Source organism: Cynocephalus volans, chromosome 11 (assembly GCF_027409185.1).
Source record: "Cynocephalus volans isolate mCynVol1 chromosome 11, mCynVol1.pri, whole genome shotgun sequence".
Classification (NCBI taxonomy): Eukaryota; Metazoa; Chordata; class Mammalia; order Dermoptera; family Cynocephalidae; genus Cynocephalus; species Cynocephalus volans.
Window position 1 is genome coordinate 118,545,166 of NC_084470.1, and position 20,384 is coordinate 118,565,549.

The window sequence follows — 20,384 nt, forward strand, 5'->3', positions numbered from 1 at the left end:
TACTTCCGATAAGGCTTTTCTTGTCCCCTTAGGCTAACCTACATTCTTAATACTCTCATCCACTTTCTAAGATCATATTTTTGGTGAATAATGTAGAGAAGATGATAGGTATGATGCAGAGGAGTTTAAACAGTGAAAGCAAAGGTACCATTCTGTTCTCAGAATGTCTGAGGCACCACTGGGCCTCATGATGTATCTTCACGCCCTGAATCGAAAAGGGAATGAAATTAGTTGTAGTGGATTGTTGATTTCTTGGTGAATTTTAGTTGTTTTTCAGGCAGTGTGAGCAGATACTCAATTTGTGAGAATTCAAATAACGAGAGATACCCAAATAGGCCCAGAGCCCAGTGGCACATGGAGCACTGAGCAGCTCACTCCAGAGAAGTGGAGGCACAAGTGTTCAGGGCAATGAGAAACACAGAGATCCAGGGATGTGATGGGGAAATGAGAGATCTGAGCAGGGAGAGAGTGATAGACTAGAACAGCACGTCAACAGGTAGGACCACACAGAAAAGGTGACTCTAGGGACTCTAGGGAGGCTATGTGTGCCCCACCCTTGTGCCCTTGGCCTACCCTGGAGGTTACTGCAAACAGCCCCATAGGCACCCCTGGCTACCAGGGTCTCTGTCCCTGATGGGGATCCCCGTCCTCAGGGGCCTGCTCAGCCGGCCCACAGTGTGGTCCCTTGTGCCTGGGAGTCAGTGCTGCTGGAGCAGGGAAGGGAGAGGTGGGTGAGGACGCCCGGTCCTCTCATCGTCAGGAGGACAACTCAGAGCTGAGTCCCACGTGCTCCCTGAGGCTGTCAGCACAACGGCCCCTGGCGGCAGGAGCACTGACCCCTCCTTAGTGCTCCCCCCTTAGCTTTCCTGCCGCCCCCGCCTCACTGCCCACGTGCTCACAGTGCTTTCTGGGACCCCTCCCAAGAAGACGAGTTACTGTCTCAGGGAAAAACCAAAAGAAATATCAACCAGAAGCAGTTCCTAGTAGCTGGAGCAAGGAATGGCTTTTAAGATCATGGACAGGTGGCTTCCATGATGAGTGGGCTCCTCCGACAGTTGCAGCCCCTCTGTTACATGTAAGTTCAGGGAAAGCTGCTGCATACCGTCGCCTCCTTGCACAATGTTCAGGGAAATTACACCAAAGAGGACGGTGTTCCCTGCAGGGTTTGTGTCCAGGCCGAGAAGAGACAGAGGAGCCGAGGTGTGAGTGAAAGGAGACTCCAGAGGAAGCAGGAGTTGGAGGAAGTGATGCTGGAAGGAATAGAAGCCTCCAGAGCACCCCGAGATATAAGGGGATCAACAAGGGGTTTCTTCTCACACGTGGGAGAAGGAAACTGGTCACCAAATCTGGGGAAGACTTGGGAATATGAGGTGGCTGACCCGTGGGCTCCACACTTATTGGCCTCTCCAGTTCCTTCTGGGGTTGGAGCACCGAGGTCAGACACAAATGCACGTCCCCTTCATGGAGGCGACAGTGAGATGTGCGTGAGTGAAAGAGGCAACGTGCTCAGGAGCTCGGAAGAGGGTGTGACTCCCTGAAACGGAGAGAAGGACAAGACTTCCGGGGAGTGTCGTCCTGTAATCTGAACCCTGAGGACCTGCGTGATCGCACAGGGTCCTGTGGAGTGCAGCAGGCCAGGGACTCATATGCTCTGACCCCAAGTTCAGACTTTTGCATCCCATACCGTAAAATAAATATATTAACATATGTAATTGGTTTGTTTAGGACCCTCATTTCACAGAGTCCTAAAAGATATAACATGACAATTATGGAGGGGGTTATTGTCACAGCGTGACCATACAGACAAAATAGTTTATAATACGTTTTTTTATTAGAAATGTCCACTATATGTTCAGAAAAGCAAAAATATGAGCCACAAGGTGATCAATAGTTCCACAATCTCAAAGAACTAAACTTTAAAAATTATCCTTTCTGGATATTTATTACCATAAATATCAATGCCAAAGGGGCAGTAGACATGCTAAACTGAAGTGATCCTTCCTGAATTGAAGGCACCAAACCAGCAAGGCACCCTTTTCTCCCTCTTTTGGCAAAAATTATGGTAATAACTCCAGAGTGGACAGTTTCTCCTTGTCTCTCTGTAGTTCCAGTAGTTCAATCTCCAGAGACAGCTTGTACAACTCCAGTGCCATTTTCACATCCTCTGGGCGTGGGAGACACTGCATGAGGTTTCTGCCTGCAAGCACGTGCTCACAGCCTTCAGGAACCTCCTAAAAGAAATGAAGGCGGTGGGAGAGGTTGAGAGGCATCTGTCACATGAGAATGAAGGAGGATGCAGGCCGACTAGGGAAGTCCTACACGATCAGGACCAAGACTGTCCTCAGACTGGTGGCTGAGCAAGAAAACGAGGAATCACTGGGTCCCACCATATTCTTCCCCAGAAAACACAGATCGTTCTGTGACAGATGCCCAGAGGCCTCAGTGGGGACAGGGACTATTTCTGCTGACCATCCAGAAATAGAATGTCAGCATACTATAAAGTCCAGAAAAAGAAAAGTTTGGAGTCAGCGCTGCCGGGTCTATGGGACCCTGCTCTCTAGAGCTCAGTTTTTCCTGTTAGGGAAACTTCTAACTCAGCAGACACTTCAAGGCAAAAAGAGAGAGTTCCTCTGAGTGGGTCAGAAATCAATCCTGACAAGTCAGATGTCACCATTGCTGGCTGGGACAGAGTTTGGGGGAGGCCGCCAGGTTTAGGGGTTAATAGCACATAACTTCTTTGAACTGTGACACTTACCCACTCACACGTGGGCACCTCTGGGTACCAGGTTCTGTTCTCTGAGCAAGTGATCATTTGGGGACCAAGCACACCATAGCCAGAGTCACAACGGATGGTGATATTTTCAGATTCAATATACTGTCTCTTATTCACAGACAGTTTTCCATGTACTATGTCTGGCTTCACACACAGAGCTGTAATGGAAACAAATTTTTAAGCAATCTGTAAATTTATGAGAAAACACATAACAGTCTAGAATGATAATAAGAATGAACTACATTTAGGTGCTGTTGATTGTTCTTTTCTTTCATTTTGATAACAATAATATTAGTTTACATTTTTATTGAGCATGACCACCTATCAGACTTTGAGCTGAGCACTTTCTGTGATTACTTCATTTATCTCTCAAGATAGCCCCGTGAAATGAGTGCTGTTATTATTTCCATTTTATCCAGGAGAAAGTTGAGATAAAGAGAGCTTAGGAAACTTGCCCGAGGTCATAGCAGTTTTAAATTGCATGACAGGGTAGTTTTTCAAAAAGGTATGTGACCCTAGATTCTCACTGAGCAAAGTAACTCTCACTCAAAGTCCGGATCTCTACAAGATTCTAGGTATGAAATTTTCCCTCTTGCCTATTTTTCCCCTACAGGCAATGGACACAACGGTAGCAAACAAATCCTGTAGTTTTTGTTAGCAACGTGAAATTCAAGCTGTATGGATGTATGTAAAAATCAGACTTGATCTTGACTCCTCCTGTCCCCACAACAGGCTGCAAGCTGGGATCACTCTGTTGCCCCAGCATACATACACCTGTACATCATACCAGGTGGTGCCCAGCCCCAGGCTCTGATGAAAATACCTGTCACAGAACATGATATTTGGAGTTAGCCCAGGAGAGCCTGCGTATATACTAAGGCCATTTTCCGTGAAAATTTTGCCTCTGGCCCACATGTACACTCATATAAAATGTGATGCATTTAGAATATTTCTGGAAACATATACAAGAAACTGGTAATATCACCTCAAGAAGGCTGAATTTTGTGGTGGTGAGACAGAAATGGAGGTTGATGTTAATTCAGATTCAGATTCAGATTAAGATTAATTCAGCCCTTTGTACTTTTTGCATTGGTTACCATCTGTATTTATGATTATTTAAATTAAATCAAATTATTTTGTGCTCCTTTGTCAGAGAAGAAACTTTGCTCTCATTCCTTTTATGACAGTTTCATGACTTAGCCGTGGGCTGAAAAGGGAGCTGGGGTTACCTTTGCATTGAGGAGCTGGATGTGACCAGCCTGAAGAACTGCACGAGAGTTTTGCCTGTCCGACCAGAGTATATCCTTCATCACATTCGTATATAAACTCATCTTTGGGAATAATGTATGAAGTAACCCGTCTATGATGTCCATGGGCAATGCTAGGAGGAAATCTGCAACCTTGACGGTGAGACAGGAAAGTGAGAAAGGTGAGCTTGCAGTCTGCATAAAATAGCACACCCCAGAATCCGTGTGGTGTGTGGGGGCTCCGTTCTGTCCTCCCATCCTCTCTGCCCACAAGGTCACGTGGCCTGCCCTAGGCACCTGTGCTGCCCTCCTAGAGACCTCAGCTGAGGAGCTGTAGGAAGCCTTGAGTTATAAACCCTTAGGTTTCCCTTCACTACATTGACAAGTCCACTCAACTTTACACTGTCAGGGACAATTTTGGCCGAAGGCTGGACACAGCCCTAAGCCACACAGTGCTAGTGGTGCACTTAATCGATTTCAGGCTGAACGTGGAGATGCGCATCTGTGAGAAACTGTAAGATGTTAAGTCAATCCACCACCTCTGAGTCATTACACCTCAATCAAATGGTCCATCCATCTGCACCAAGAATACACTTATGGCATTGTAAGATATTCCAGAGCGGAGCTCACAGGAAGAATAAAAATAGTGACTTGCACATTGAAATAACAGAGAAGACACGGTGCAGAGCACCTCTCTGCAAGGGAACTCTGTCAGGGTCCACCAACAGTGCATGAAAAAGTCAAATAAATGGAGCAGTGGGAACGTCAGACGAAGTACTACACTTGTGGACTATAGCAGTTACACTGCTAAGATGCTCCTACAAGCATGGAAAAAGTGATGGCCCACAATAAGCAAGATTGAAATGTTGGAATTGCCATGGCAGGTGGAAGATTAGGGATTAAATAACTCAGGGAAGTGAACATGCTAGAGTGGATATAGTACGTATGCTGGAAAATCTACCAGGTAATTATGTTACAATGGGAAAGCTGGAGAATACAATATTTACCAAGGCCATAAGGAATTCCCTAACAAGAGCAGCACCAGCATCAAAGGCTGCAGCTGATGACAGCAAAGGTCATTAAAGAACAAGGTTCACTAATAACAATAGCCAGAGAGGTGTTCATGTGTCTCAGAAGCCAAGTGAATGCACCATTATAATGAATTGTAAGATCAGAGAGGCAACCAGGGGTGCCTGAGAATTATAAAGATTAGTAGACCACTGCTTTCTTGGGCGTGAAGATAGATGAGCAGCCAACAAGGACTACAGCTTAATTTGTACAAGGAAAAGAAATAAGGATGCATGGTCAAGGGACTGATGGTATTTAGCCCAACAAAAAGTTACAATCCCTTGCTCAGTTTCTGGACCGAGACTAGTTTTCAGGCTAAGCAATCATTGACTGAAGAAGCATCCAGTTTCCAGGAGTGAAGATGCTACAACACCTTGGAAAATATGCACAGTAATGAGTTCCCTAGTCCTCCAAGAGGACCTATGTTTACTTATGTGGGTAAATGTGTACTGGTAAAAGGTGGAGAATAATCCAAGGATTATTAGACATGGGACTTGAGTTGACTTTGATACCTGGAACCATCACAGCTCTTCTATAAGATCACTTGGTGGTCATTTACATAATCTGTGAAAGTGTAATCAGAATACACAGACTGGTAGTTAGCACAGCCCCAATATTGGGTCCTTGGCCTATAACACCTTGCCCTCTCCCTAAGGCAAAGAAAGTAAAAGAAATATATATCATATATATATATATAAAAATAATGATACATATATATATAATATGATACATATATATAAAATATGATACATATATATATATATATATATACACACACACATATATCAGGATATGAGGGGTAGGAGGGGAACAGGGAAATTAGTGCCACTCTTAAAAATCTAAAGATGTGGGAGAAGTCACCCCATAATATCTTAATTAAAATTCAACAGTCTGTCTTCTACAAAGATTAGAAGGATTCTGGAGAATTACAGTACACTATTGAAAACTCTACAACATTTTTGTACTTATTGCAGCTACTGTACCAGATGTGGTATCTTTGCTAGAGCAGATTAATGTGGCTTCAGGTAAATAAAGCCGCTGATTTATCAGAGGCCTACTTTTCCATGCCTGTCAGAAAAGAAAATCAGAAAGAGTTTGCATCCACATGGAAGGGTCAAAAGCACACATTTGCAGTTTTAGCCCTGGGCTATGATAACCCTCCTGACCCTGTCATGATAGAGTCTGAAGATATCTTGACCCATCTGGATAGCCACAGAACATCACACTGATCCTGTGAGTGAACGGCATCATGTTAATTCTACTGAATGAGCAAGAAGTAGCCAGCATGATGATGATGTTCCAGAGCACAAAAGATAAAGATCAGGAGTTTGCTAGACTAATAAAATTTTTAGAGGTCCAGGATTCAGGGAACAGTAGGATATCCCATACAAACTAAAGTAAAATTATTGCAAATTGTACGTCCCACCACGAAGAAGGAAGCACAGCACCTAGGAGGCCTTCTCAGATTCTAGGAGTAGCATAATCAATACATGCAAATATTGCTCCAACTCATACTCTCAGTGACACAAAAGATCACCAGGTTGAGTGGGGACCATGTTAGGAAAGGGCACTGCAGAAGGTCTAGTCAGCAGGGACATCTTCCCTGTTGCTTGGGCCTTAGGACCCTGCAGAGCCTAGTGTATTGGAAGTGGCTGTAGTTGGAAAAGATGCAAATGTCAATGGGACAAACATGCCATAGGCCCTTGAGATCTGAAGCAAGGCCATGCACTGCAGCAGATAATTATATGCTTTTGAAATATAACTCCTGGCACGTTATTTGGTCCTGATAGAAACTAGAAACAAAGCTCCTGACCTTGAGTCATCAAGTGACCATGCAGCCAGAATCACTCATTGTGAATTATCTGTCAGACCCATCAAGTTATAAGGTCAGGCAGGCAACCATCTATTGTAAGATGGAAGTGGTGCATCTGGGATTAAGCAAGAGCGGGACCAGATGGCACAGCCAAACCTCACAGACAAGAAGCCCAGTTCCTACTTGTGACCAGCCACTGTTGAACAAACTTAGCTCAAACTTAGGACTACATGACTTATCCACTATAACCAATGGGCAGAACAGGGAAAAGTCTGAGCTTGGTTACGTGTGAATATTTTTGGTATGTGTGTACAAGCTAAAATGGATGGAAGCTGTATTACAGCCTCATCAGGGGTAGTCTCAAAAGACAGTGTAAGGAGAAATCTTCCTGATAGGCAGAGCTGTAGGTAGTACACCCAAAAAGAAGTGGCCTAAGGAAAGACTAAATTAGGATTTATGGCATAGAATGAATGGCATGTCTGGTCAGGGTCCTGTAAGAAGAAAGATTGCAAGACTGGGCATAAGGAGATCTGGGGTAGAAGCAGGTAAAAGGACATATGGGAGAGGGCAGGAAGTGTGAAGATTTTTACTCTGTTAACACCAGAGCATCCTCAGTAGAAGAGGCATTAAACAATCATGTAGAAAAAATGTCACACCCAGTTGAAGTCAGCCATCCTCTGTCACTGGCTTCACTGGTGCTAGTACAAGAGGAAGAAGAGCAAAGTAGCCATGGGGATGTGGATGAAGTATAGGCATGTCCCCACAGCATGGACTCCCACTCACCAAGGCTAATTGTTTTCACTGAATTTCCAACCTGCTGGCAACAATGCTAAGTCCCTGATATGATAACATCCCATGAGGCAATCAAAAAGCCACTTGATAGCAAATTGACTATATTGGATCCCTTTCATCCTGAAAGGAACAGCAATTTATTCTGATAGAAATAGACAGGTATTGTAGATATTCATTTGCCTTTCCTGCATGTAGGATCTCACTCAGCACTGTTATCTGAAGGCTTATAGAGCATTTGAACAAATGGCATAGAATATATTATGTCCAATTAGAAGACCCATTTGCAGCCAAAAAGATGTGGTATTGGGACCATGGTAATGAAATCCACTACTCAGATCACATACTGCATCACCAGAACCTGCCGACCTACTAGAATATTGAAATGGCCTGTTAAAGACACAGATGAAGTATCGGCTGAGAGGCAATACTTTACAATGACGGGACATTATTCCAGAATGAAGTATTCACTTTGAATCAAAGATCAACCTTTTGTGGAGCTGGATCCCCAATAAAATAAATGCATGGGCCCAGAAACCAAGGGATAGAAACATGAATGGCCCCTTTTTCCAACACTCTAAGTGATCTACTTGGGAAATTTGTGCTTCTTGTCCCCGAAACTATGGGATCTGCAGGTTTAAAAGTCCTGGTTGGCAAAGTGTGAACATTTCCACTAGAAGAGATAGGAATTTTCCCATCGATTTATAAGCTGTGACTATGCCTGGCCATTTTGGGCTCCTTTGGTCTTCTGGCCCAGAAGGCAAAAATAGGAAAATCTGGTCAGAGGTAATTGTTCTTGGTAATTAATAGACAAGGCTATCAAACACAATGAGAGAAGGGAGGAATGTGCTTAGCATTTGAGTGCCTCATGGTGGGGGAAAGGAAGGCACTTTACATTGGGGTGACAGTCTGACTGTAGGGCTTGGAGGCAGCAGATGGTTGCTATTTGAGAAAGAAGAAGAAAGCAAGCTCAGAAAGGCAGGTTCAAGTAGATTGGTGCAGGTCTTGTTCTGAAGATTAAGACATATGGACCAGAAGTAAGGGAAGAGAAGAGGATAAATACAAAGAAACGAAAAGCACTAATGGAAAAGTCCAGCTTATCTGGTGGTCTATTTTCACTGGTTCAGAAAAGAAGAGGAAATCATAAAGGCCAAGAGAATGGTAAGAAATAATGGGGGTAAAAAAAAGAGAAAGTTGGATCTACTCCAAGAATCATGCAGGGTATATAAATTCTTTTACCTAATTTTAAACCTTCTCTTAATAATCTTCATCATATCGATATGAAGAAACTCCCACAATAACAAAATCATATAAGCTCTTACCCTGATTGCATGATGGTGTCTGGGGACTCCATGTGCCATCTGATTGGCATGTAGCTGAAAATTCATAGCTCTCATCACATGTATATGAAATCCTGTCTCTATAGAAATAGGCACAGCTATTGGCAGCACGATTTTTTTTATGTTGAGTGATTTTAATTTTCTTTGGGTCTGGTATTGGGCAGCACACCTCTAAAAAATAAAAAGTGAGGCTAATGGTTAGTAAAAAAAAAAAGTGAGGCTAATGGTTAGCCTCCTCACCGTGAGGAGGCGCCTATGCCTGACAATCTAATTTCCACGTTTGGAAGATCCCACCACTGAAGAGAGGTTGGGGAAACAGAAAAGAAGACCCAAGAACTCTGAGTCTGCTCTCCTTGCCCCTGATTTGCTAAAGTACTCTAATTCTGTCATTTCTCTCCAATTAAGCATTTTCACTAGGAGGCTTCAAAATGAGAAGTTGTATTAAACCTGTATGAAAATGTAAATTTTCAAAATTTTTCAAGAGCAATGACAAATAACATCCGTTTACTTATGGCTTCATTAGGGTTATATCATTATTAAGCCCTTTATTAATTTACACTTTTCAAGTCATGAGGAAGAAGAAAGTTCTCAAAAGTTTATATCCACCTGACAGCGAATGCATAGAAATAAATTGAAATTATTGTTTATGGCCAGGATTTTTCTTTTTTGATGCAAAACTTGGGAGAAACAGCTATTCAAATCTTCATTTTTAATACAATAGGAGCTGATATAAGATTATTTTTCATTCATTAGTAGAAATACTTTAAGATAGAACTTGATATTGTTTGATATAAGAGAAGACATCAAAGTAGAATAAAATACTTTATTTTCCATATTAAGAGCTTCACCAGCACTACAATGGGATCTTTCACGCATACTCAAATACTATGACATAAGTTGTAATAACAATAGTATTTATGTAATGATTTCGTGTAGAAGACACATAAATATGTAAGTCATGAGTCTAAATTCACATTTAATCATATTTTATAACTTGGATAAATACCATCTCACGTCTGCTTTTTAAATGGCTAAACGTATTATTTAATAAACAATGAAATCAATAAGACCATAGTGGGGAAAATAAACGTAACTGAAAAATAGGTTTTTAAACATCTATAAGCAATGCTTTGTTATTTATGTAGTGGCAGTAAGTTTTGTTAAATATATCTTTAATTCAGTCCTTTTATTAAAACCTTCATTCTATTTCCCCCGAATGAGTCTGAATAACTGCAATTGAAACTTGGTTAAATTTTAATATGAAATAAATGGTTTCTGATAGGTTGATTGAGAGACTTTTCATTACTTGCGCATTTCACACATTTTTTCAAATTCTGATCTGTAGCATAAAATTCCCAGTATTCTGGGCCTCAGTGTCTTCCCCTCTGATATGGCAAAGTCCTGATAGACAGGGAGAAGGCAGCATTTTCTCTCTCTCTTGCCAATTCGACGGAAGCCCGTGAAATAGCATCTAACCACCTTTCAGCCCTTCACTCATTCCCACAAATAGAGAAGGAGGTGCCTCTTCTAATTTCTTTTTGAAACTGGAGAAAGACTCCTTTCCAGCCTCCTCAGGTAGGAGTTGGGATCTGTCGGCTACAGGCAGATCAGGAGGCCCAGCTCTAGCGACCTGCCATTTCATGCCTCGAGAGGCATGAGACACAAGTCATCTGGCAGCTGCTTGAATTCATGGCTGTTTCATAGACTTTCCTTTTGCAAAGCAGCCCAGTGTCTACACTGGGGAGGTAAGGGCTGTGGAGGAGGTCTGACTGGACACCTGTTGGCCTGTATTCTCCATTCTAGCTTTACCAGTAATGAAGGTAGTACTTAATCCGCATAATGTTTGACTTCTCTGTCATTTGATTCTGAACTGGGATAAAGAAAGTCACAATTTCTCCACATCTCAAACTCTAAGAATTTTATGGTCCCTTCCGGCAATAACAGTTACTATCCTGTTGAATTAATATAATTCTAAATTTACCTTGAATGACAAAATTATATTCATTTAAGATAGAGAATCCTACATACTGGACATTTAATATACAAAAACATAAAAAAAAAAAAAAAAAACTCACCCTCACAGCCACTGAACGGAGTCCATCTCAAATTTTTCTGACAAGTCACAATTGTGGGCTCATCTGCAATGGGTTTATAGCCAGCATCACAGTGGAACCTTAACACAGTCCCAATATCATATATGTCCCCTTCTGTTGTCCTGTGATATCCTTCCCAGAAAGCGTGTGGAATGTCTGGTAAGCCAATACAACTGTCTGCTCATAAAGGAAGAACCAGGAGAAAGGACACTATTATTAGGACTGCCACATCCATCAATCAGCTTGTCCTAGCAAAAGGAGCCATGCGTTCATTCAGCCAGGATCCAGCTTGCCACAGCCGATGTATCAGCCACACCAGAAAATGCACACGGATGTTCGCCCAAATGTGCGCAGTACCACAGAAGTTCTCACTAAGGCCACTACCAAGTAGTATCTGTGTGTTGTCAACTATAAGTAATATGAATCCTCCTTCCTCTTCATCATACCTCAGAAATATAATGCAAACATCTATCAAGTTAGACATTTATTACACTTTATCTTCAAACATTTGAAATGGTATGTAGGGTAAGATTACTTTTTATTTGCTTTATTAAGATATAACTCACATAACATAAAATTCACCCATTTAGAATGCACAATTTAATGGTTTTTAGTGTATTCACAGAGTTGTACAACCATCCCCACTATCAAATTTCAGGGTATTTTTATCATCCCCAAAAGAAACTCCATATTATTAGCATCACCCCCTATTCCCACCTCCCCCCAGGTCCTGGCAACCACTAATCTACTTTTTCTCTCTATGGATTTGCCTGTTCTGGACACTTCAAATAAATGAAATCGTACTTTTTTTTTTTTTTTTTTTTTTGTGGCTGGCTTCTTTCACTTAGCATTAAGTTTTCAAGATTCATCCATGTTGTAGCTTATATCAGTACTTCATTCATTTTTTTGTTGCCAAATAATATTCCATTGTATGGATATACTACTTTTTTTTTTAACCATTACTCAGTTGATAGGCATTTGGGTTGTTTGGCTGTTATGAATAGTGATGCTATAAATCTTCGTGTAAAATTTTCTTGTGTGGACATCTGTTTTTATTTCTCCTGGGTAGATACCTACAAGGGTAATTTCTGGGTCATATGATAACTCTACAATTAATCTTTGGAGAAACTGTAAAAACTCTTCACCAAAATGGCTGCACCAATATCCCTTCCCACCAGCAGTGTATGAGAATTCCAATTTTATTACGTCCTCACCACCATTTGTTCCTGTCTATCTTTGTTATTATACTCATTCTGCTGGGTGTGAAACGGTATCTTATTGTTGCTAGAAGACCATCCTTCCAAGAAGTACCACAGGGGCTGGAGCTCCTGTACATTTCCATCATCCAAGGTTGACATTAAAGTTTCATTCTGCCAAACTTGGGTACTGTATTTGGGAAACATGGGGATCCAGGAGAAACCACCACAAAGTTAGTATCATCCTAGAGGAGCTCTGGAAGAGAATAAGGGATATTCCACCCATAATGGAAGTGTGTTCTTATTGTAAGAAGTCATTTAAAAGATTTAAATCCCATTTGCCACACTGTAAGATGATAAGACCAGCCGTACCTGCTTATCACAAAGTTTATCAGTCCAAGCCAGCTACAATTACCCCCACGTGCTAAAAAATGAAGGAGTCAATCAAAGATTTAATTAAAGCTAAAGAAAGAGAGTTAGAGAAAAAGAGTAAAGAAAGAAATACTAAGTTGATAAGACACAAACCAGAACAGACAAATTATTTCCACTACTAGGTGTTGGTTTGGAAACATCAAGTACTGCAAAGGCACATAAAGACATCAAGAATCAAATTCAGCTCTCCTTCAAAATGTTAAAAAATACTGAATCAAAGGTTACTTTCCATGGATAAGCTGAATCTCACTTTTATGCATCAGAGAACCTCTCCTAAAAGAGAACACACCAAAGATTTGCCTTAATTGGGGGAAAGTAGATCTACTTCTTCAGAAACTGGTGAATCTTTACTAGTTGGCTCAATGGAAACTTTTTTGTCAAATCAAGATAAAAAATATTCCTCAGCCATACCAAATGATGCACAAACCACTTCTGTTAATCTGAAATTGGACAAGATTGATCTCCAAAGACAGGAGCTTCTAGGAAAATTACTAGATGTCCTATTGGTGATTTCCATAGTCTTTCAAAGAATCTCAGTGATGGGGTTAAAAGAGTAAGCACATCATTGTCAGTAAAGGTAGGGATCACCTCTCAGGAGTCCCTGCTGATGTTAGAGACACTGAGACTCAGGGAAAGAACACAGAATCACTCATTTTAGGCCTTGAAATTATCCCATGAGGTAAAATCTGAGGCAGGGCGTACCAAGAAAAAGAACTTAGCCTGGGAGTGGATGTGTGTGGGAGCAATGGAAATGCACAGAAAAGCATGTCTGCAACAAAAATGCATGAATGGACTTCCGCGTTGTGATGCCCCCAAGAACTCCAGTACTGCTGATGCAACTATAGAGAAGAAATCTCAAGGTGAAGGTCCACATTTAAACCTGTTCTCTCTGAGGGAGACAATTTATGAGTTTCTTCCTGTATAGCAGTCAAGTAATCAAAGTCTTGCCTCTTTGGCTATAAAATTTCTTCAAGAAGAGAAAGCCTGACATCGTAATCCTGTTCCTGATGTAAAGGCATTTATGAAGAATCAGGGACAAGCTTCGCTGGAGCCCAAATCTGGCTGTCAGTCCCAAGCATTGCACATTGGTTGCCAGCGATCTTCACGTTCAGCCCAGCATCACATTTTAAAAGCCCCTTCATGAATCATGTCGCTGCTGCTGACAGGAAGACCCTTCTCAGCTCCACAGGGCTAGGATGGTTTCCAGAGCTCTATCCTGGTCATCTTGCACTAGGGGTGTTGCCAGGGAAGCCGTTGTATTGGAATGCAATGGCCCAGAAGAGTCCCCAAGGGGGGAAGACAAGTTCCTTTGCTGGAAAGAAGTTCTATTGATATAAGGAGTTTGGAACCCCTGACAAAGTTTACAACCTCCAGCTTCTCTCTAATAAGGGTCTTGGGAGCTATGCAAAAGAGGCTGGATCAGGTGCAACACCACCATAAAGTAAACTGGAGTTGGTGGCATCTCAATGCTCTTTAAAGGATACTTCATCCCTTTGTTGTAGCTGGAGTTTCAGGCATCTAAAGCTGCAGCATTGGTGTAAGTAATGTTAACCCGGACATAACTTAAGAAAGCTCTGGAACTATGAGGAGAGGATGGTGAAGATAACTGCAATACATATTTAATAATTTAAAATTGTATCTGGGACAGGGAGTGAAAAGAATAAAATTATTGTATTCTAAAAAAAAAGGAAAAGAAATTCTTCAGGCTAAAAGCAAGTAACACCAGACAGTAATTTGAATTTACACAGAAAAACAGCAAGCTCTAGCAAACGTCATTGTGTCCTTATATAAGTAATTAAAATTGCATATTTCACCTCCTTTCTTCTCTTAGCTGATTTAAATAGCAATTGCATAAAACTACATGCATATAATTGCATTGTTAAGCCTACATATGGCAATGTAGTCTATCGGACAATAAGATCACAAAGGATGTAGGTGGTGATAGAGTTTGGATATGCTGCCCCACTAAAGCTCATGTCAAAATCTGACCCCCAATGTGGCAGTGGGAGCTCTGTGGGCCAAGGTGGGCAGATCCCCAAATTTTATGCATTAGAAGCTTGAGCCTCATTGTAACTGTTGAGAGTGGGAAATCCTATTGTGGTAATTGAAAGGTGGGGCCTTGAAGAAATAAGTAGATGGCTTGATGGTAGTCATGAGTGTGGTTCTGAAGGCTTTAAAAGGAGAGCACATGAGGAGCTCTCTCTCTCTCTCTGCTCTGCCATTTTCTGCCATGTGAGACCCCTGTGTCACTGAAGTCATCACCAAGGAAGACTTTGGACTTCCCAGCCTCTGAAACTGTAAGCAATAAATTCTGTTTTCTTACAAATCACTCAGTTCCAGGTATTTTGTTATAAGCAACTGAAACGAACCAATAGGGGTAGGAACAGGGCTGTCCTAGAGCATGGAAATGACAGCAGGTAGTCACTTGAATCCACAGGAAGAAATAAAGAGAGCCAGAAATAGTGAATAAAAAGGCTGATGTAATAGACTCTATAAATATATAGTTGCTCTCCTTTCTTCCCTCAGTCACTGTAAAATACATGAAACAATAAAATTACGTAAAGCAATAATTGTAACAATGTATGGTGGAGTTTGTACCATATATAGATGTGAAATGTGTTGCTGGATTCTGGATTGACTTTTTTTGTCTACACATTGCTTATGTCATCTGGCCTCCAGTGTTCCTTAGGAGAAGTTAGATGTTAGTCTTACTGGGATTTCATTGTACGTGATGTGTTTCTTTTCTCTTGCTGCTTTCGAGATTTTCTCTTTATCCTTGGCTTTCAACATTTTCACTATGTTATTTCCAGATCTGAATCTGCTTGCATTTAGCCTACTTGAGTTCAATGAGCTTCTCGGATGTGAAGATTAATGTATTTTTTGCCAAATTGGGAAGTTTTGGGCTATTTTTTCTTTAAATAGTTTTTCTGCTGCTTTCCTTCTCTCCTTGTGGAACTCTCATGCAACTCCCATTGGTACACTTAATGGTATTGCACATTCCTCTGATGCTCTGTTCATTTTTCCTTATTCTTTTTTCTCTCTATACTTCAGACTGCATAATCTCAATCTTCAGATTCACTGATTCTTTCTTCTGCCAGCTCAAGTCTACTGTTGAGTTCCTCTTGTGAATTTTTTTATTTTATTTATTGTGCTTTTCAACTCCAGAATTTTCACATGATTTCTAAAATAATTTCAATCTTTATTGATTGAATTTTTATTGATTTTTTCTATTGATTTTTGTATTTGATGTGACATAATAATAATAATAATAATTTAATATTATTATTAAATTTAATATTAATATTATTAAATTTTGTTTTTAAATATTGTTTCCTTTAGTTCTTTGAACATATTTATAATAGCTGCTTTGAACTTTTCTGCTAAATCCAATCTCTGAGCTCCCTCAAGGACAATTTCTATTGTTGGCTTCTTCCCTTTGTATGGATCATTCTTTTGTATTTCTTTATGTGTCTGATAATTTCTTATTGAAACTGGACATATCAGATCATACATTGTAGCAGCATGGATAATGACTCTCCCTCACCACCTTCAGGGCCTGTTGTTGGTTTGTCCTCATTTGTTTGGGGTTTTTTTAGTGACAAGTAGTTCAGTTATGTTGATTTCCCCCCAAGATGTGCAACATCTAATGGCATCCTCAGAGGGCAAAGCCATGCACACAGTCTTCCTGACCACCAGGGATGATATGGTTTTCTCTTTGACTGTCTCTTTCTCATTAAGCTTTACATTGGTCTGCATCTACTGGTATTACATACAACTCTTAGCCTCCAGTAACTGTAACCTGATTACTCCATTTCTTTTTACAACTCCCTGGGGCATAAATTGCCTCACAGTCTGATGCAATTAAAGTCGCACCTCTTGGCAGGGGTAGGGTGTTGACAGTGTTTGAAGCTTGCTCTAAATCTCCCAGGAATAATCTCTGTGCTATACATCAACAGCTGGGGGAAATCAGAGAACTCACTCTTCACCAGATGCCCCAGCAGAATCCTTCCTATGGTGTAGGAGCTATGGGTAGGGAGAAAGGGGGTGCAGTAGAACTGTTTCTGAAACCCAGCTGTGCCCACCACCCAGTATACATATTCCACAGCCCAGAACCAAGTGGAATGAGGTCTGTCAATATTTACTAGCTGTCAAATACACACATGATAGTTCTTCTGTCTTAAGAAGCTAGGGAAGATGGGAGATGCCACTTAGCTGCTGAGCCTACCGGAACAGCTTTCCTACAACATGGAACTGTGTAGGAAAGGAGAACTGAATTCTCCACCAGATGCCTCACCTAAAACCTCCCTACATAATGGGATTTGGGTAGAGGAACAGACACTGATGTCTGGCTGCTGCCACCTGTTTGATACAGTTTTCCACAGCATGGAGTGTTGGAAAATGCTATTACACAATACTCGCTGGCTTCCAAATCCATCCCAAATACCTCTTACACCCCAGGGAAGTGGGGGAAATGGGAACTGCCACTTATGAGTTCATGAAAACAGTTTTCCCACAAGGTAGAGCTGTTGGGGGCTGGGTGCAGCCCCTAGTTCCAATGCAATGGGGTCCCACTGTTTGCAGCAAGTCTGCATAGATTTGCTGAATAAATGCTTCTCAATGTGTTGTAAGCCCTTTGATCAGTACTTAGAAACCTTGAATGGTTTTCTTTGAGAATTTTGACCAGCTTAACAGATACTTCTCCAGGAGAGAGGTTTCCTCAAACTCCTCATTACACTGTTCCAGAAGTTCCCAGGGTAAGGTTCTTGACATGTCATGAGGGCAAAAATAAGAGCACAAGACATCAGTGGCTTCCCTCCTTACCTGTTTATGACCTTGGGCAAGTCATTTGGCTTCTGTGAATACTTTCCTCATCTTGTAAAATGAGGACAATAATAGTGCTCCCAATCATTGAGAGGACTTGTTGAGTTAATTCTTATTATACACCTGGTCCAGTGCCAGGTTATCATTATTACTGTTATCACTGCTTTTAGTAATCCACATGAGTTCATAGTTTCAGAGTGTCAGAATTGTAGCTTGTCCATGCAGTACTTTTGTGAAAGTTAGAAAAAGGCACTTCTCCTCAGGACATGTTATTATCATTCAAAATAATTATCATAATATAATGATTTTGTTAGGATAAGACAATTTTTTATCAACTTCCAGAAAATTGTTGAAATAAATATATTAATCCACAATGTCTACAATATTAATGCCTCCCCTTAGGTTTGGAGTATGCACAACATGCTCAACTGTATATGACAGCCTTTGTAATGATATGTGACATTGTAGAGTACACTAATGTCATTCTTCTTTCCAATGAGAAAAAAACCAAAGAAAATTATTGGTCTAAATTTGAATTTTACTGTAATCTAAAGTGATGGAACTATGTGATACAAATATGCCCATATCAACACTTCTGGTTGCTTTTAGATGCCACACATTGAAATTCCTTCATGGCTCATACATACTTACTGGGCTCACAAATGGGAGGAGAAGGATTCCACATGTTACCGGCTTCACAATGGATTAAACTGTTGCCTCTGAGGATATAACCTTTCTGGCATTTAAACACAATAGAGTCTTTGTAAGAATAGGTGTGTCCAAATCCAGAAACAACACTTCCATGTGGAACACTTGGCTGAGAACAAGTGATTTCTAAAGAATCATGAGAAAAGACAAGTGGATTATAAAAGAGAAATGGCAATAAGGATATTACTGCTAATCTGGTTATGAGTATAACATGAATATCTGATATAAGTAGATATCAAGTTGATACAGGGAAACATTTTAAAGTGAATATACAATTATATATAAATTTCAGCTTTTAAAAGCCTCTGTAAAATGAGGTCCCATCACATTAGTCATTCTTTAAGATAATTGTGATAACTCCTCCAACTTCCTCACTAATAAAAAAGTCATATATAACCCAGAAGAAACATATATCCCCAAAGCCCCCAAAACTTCTGATGGATCTTGGACATGACCAGCACCATTTTGCACACAATAAGTACAAAATAGTCACCAGCCCCTCCCTTTGTAAGAAAACTCATGTTTTCTGAGAAACAGAAACCCTTTTCCTTCTGCAAGGGTGCAATTCTCCACCCTGGTTGCATAGCTTCCACATTAGCATAATATCCCTCCTTGATTGAATCAGCCAGACTTTGGTGCCCTATATAAGCTCTACCACCCCCATACCTGGTGCTGTCTTCCATTTTGAGGGCAGCCCCGGTCTGCCCTCCACTTTGAGTACAGCCCAGCAGATTCCTTTCCTTTAATAAAGCTTGATTGGTACCTGGCGTTTTGGCTCACTTTCTTTCATTTTGGAGCCTAAACTTGGGAAGTGTTCTGGCCGATGCTGTTGGATGATCCCCACCTGGGTTGATTGGCCCTTGGCCACTCTTCCCAGACCTGCCAAACCGGGTACATTTGGGACTCTCTCCTTTTGCCATTTCAGACCAATGCATCCAACATCGGCCTTAATTCAGGGTGAGTCAGTGGGTCTGTCCTGCTTCTACGGGCTCCCCCGACTACTCTCTATGGCTATGGTCTCTATGAAGCCCAGGTGCCTAGCTGAGGGAATCCCTCTCATGCTGCTAGCTATTGGAGGATGCTCCTCTAGCTGGTCAGTGGCTTTTCTCTCAAAAAGAAGGTACACAGCAAAGAGGACGCTCATTATTGGCACCCTTCTTCTACCACAACTGCCCATTTCCTTTCTCACCCTTCACATGGGATCCTCACAATCCAAACCTCCATGCTCTATGCCCTTGGGCTGTCTCCTGGCCAATTTACGCCTTGGCCTCCAGGGAGACATTAAACCTAAACATTTCATTTTCTATCGTACTCCATGCTCTACGCCTCCAGTCTTTCTCCTGGACAATCTCTCGGCATCTAGGGAGACATTAAAACTTGAACACCTCATTTTTACAATCAGGTTTGGCCTAAGTACAAACTAGACAATGGATCCCAGTGGCCACAAGATGGCACTCTTGATTTAGATACTCTCAGAGACCTAGACAGCTATTGTCACCGAAACGGCAAAGGCTGGAGAGATTCCTTATGTTCCAGCCTTTTTTCTATCTCCAACTACAATCCTTCTTTCTGTCAAAACTATCCTACGTCTCAAATTCTCCTAGCTCATGCCTGAACTCCCCTCCCAGACTCAGATCAATCTTCTGATCCATCAGCCTTCACCTTTTCCCTCTCTTTCCCCTACCTGGTCTTGAGATGCTCATCCTCAGCCACCCAACCCCTCTTTTTCTTCACCTTCATCAGGTAAAAACCCCACCTCAGCTCTGGCTCCTTTATATCCCCCTCTGTGAAGTGACTGGGATGGAAGGAATTGTCTGAGTCCATGTCCCCTTTTCTCTTTTGGACATTTCCCAAATTGAAAAGTGACTGGGATCCTTCCAGTCCAACCTAGACACATATCTTAAGGAATCTAGATATCTCACCCAGTCTTATGATCTCACCTGGTATATTTTTATGATTCTCACTACTACATTGTCCCCTAAGGACAGGAAACAGGTCTGGGTAACTGCCCAACAATAGACAGATGAGGTACATGCTCAGAGTAACAGGCGGCCTGTGGAAGCTGTTGCTGTTCCTTGCATGGACCCAAATTGTGACTACCAGG

General features: G+C 41.4%; 1 protein-coding gene and 1 pseudogene across 1 annotated transcript in view; one reads left to right on the forward strand and one right to left on the reverse strand.

Moving 5' to 3' along the window:
- Positions 1-2,057: 2,057 nt before the first annotated feature.
- Positions 2,058-20,384, reverse strand: part of C4BPA (complement component 4 binding protein alpha) — a 46,526-nt gene continuing 28,199 nt past the window's right edge. Inside the window, exons 7-12 of the mRNA XM_063113459.1 lie at positions 18,224-18,406; positions 11,106-11,300; positions 9,013-9,201; positions 4,003-4,173; positions 2,756-2,931; positions 2,058-2,231 (exon numbers count right to left, since the gene is read on the reverse strand). Of these exons, the coding sequence (XP_062969529.1) occupies positions 2,058-2,231; positions 2,756-2,931; positions 4,003-4,173; positions 9,013-9,201; positions 11,106-11,300; positions 18,224-18,406 (1,088 nt within the window). The remainder of the gene's footprint in view (positions 2,232-2,755; positions 2,932-4,002; positions 4,174-9,012; positions 9,202-11,105; positions 11,301-18,223; positions 18,407-20,384) is intronic.
- On the forward strand, positions 11,425-14,296 carry LOC134390883 (uncharacterized protein C17orf80 homolog; annotated as a pseudogene).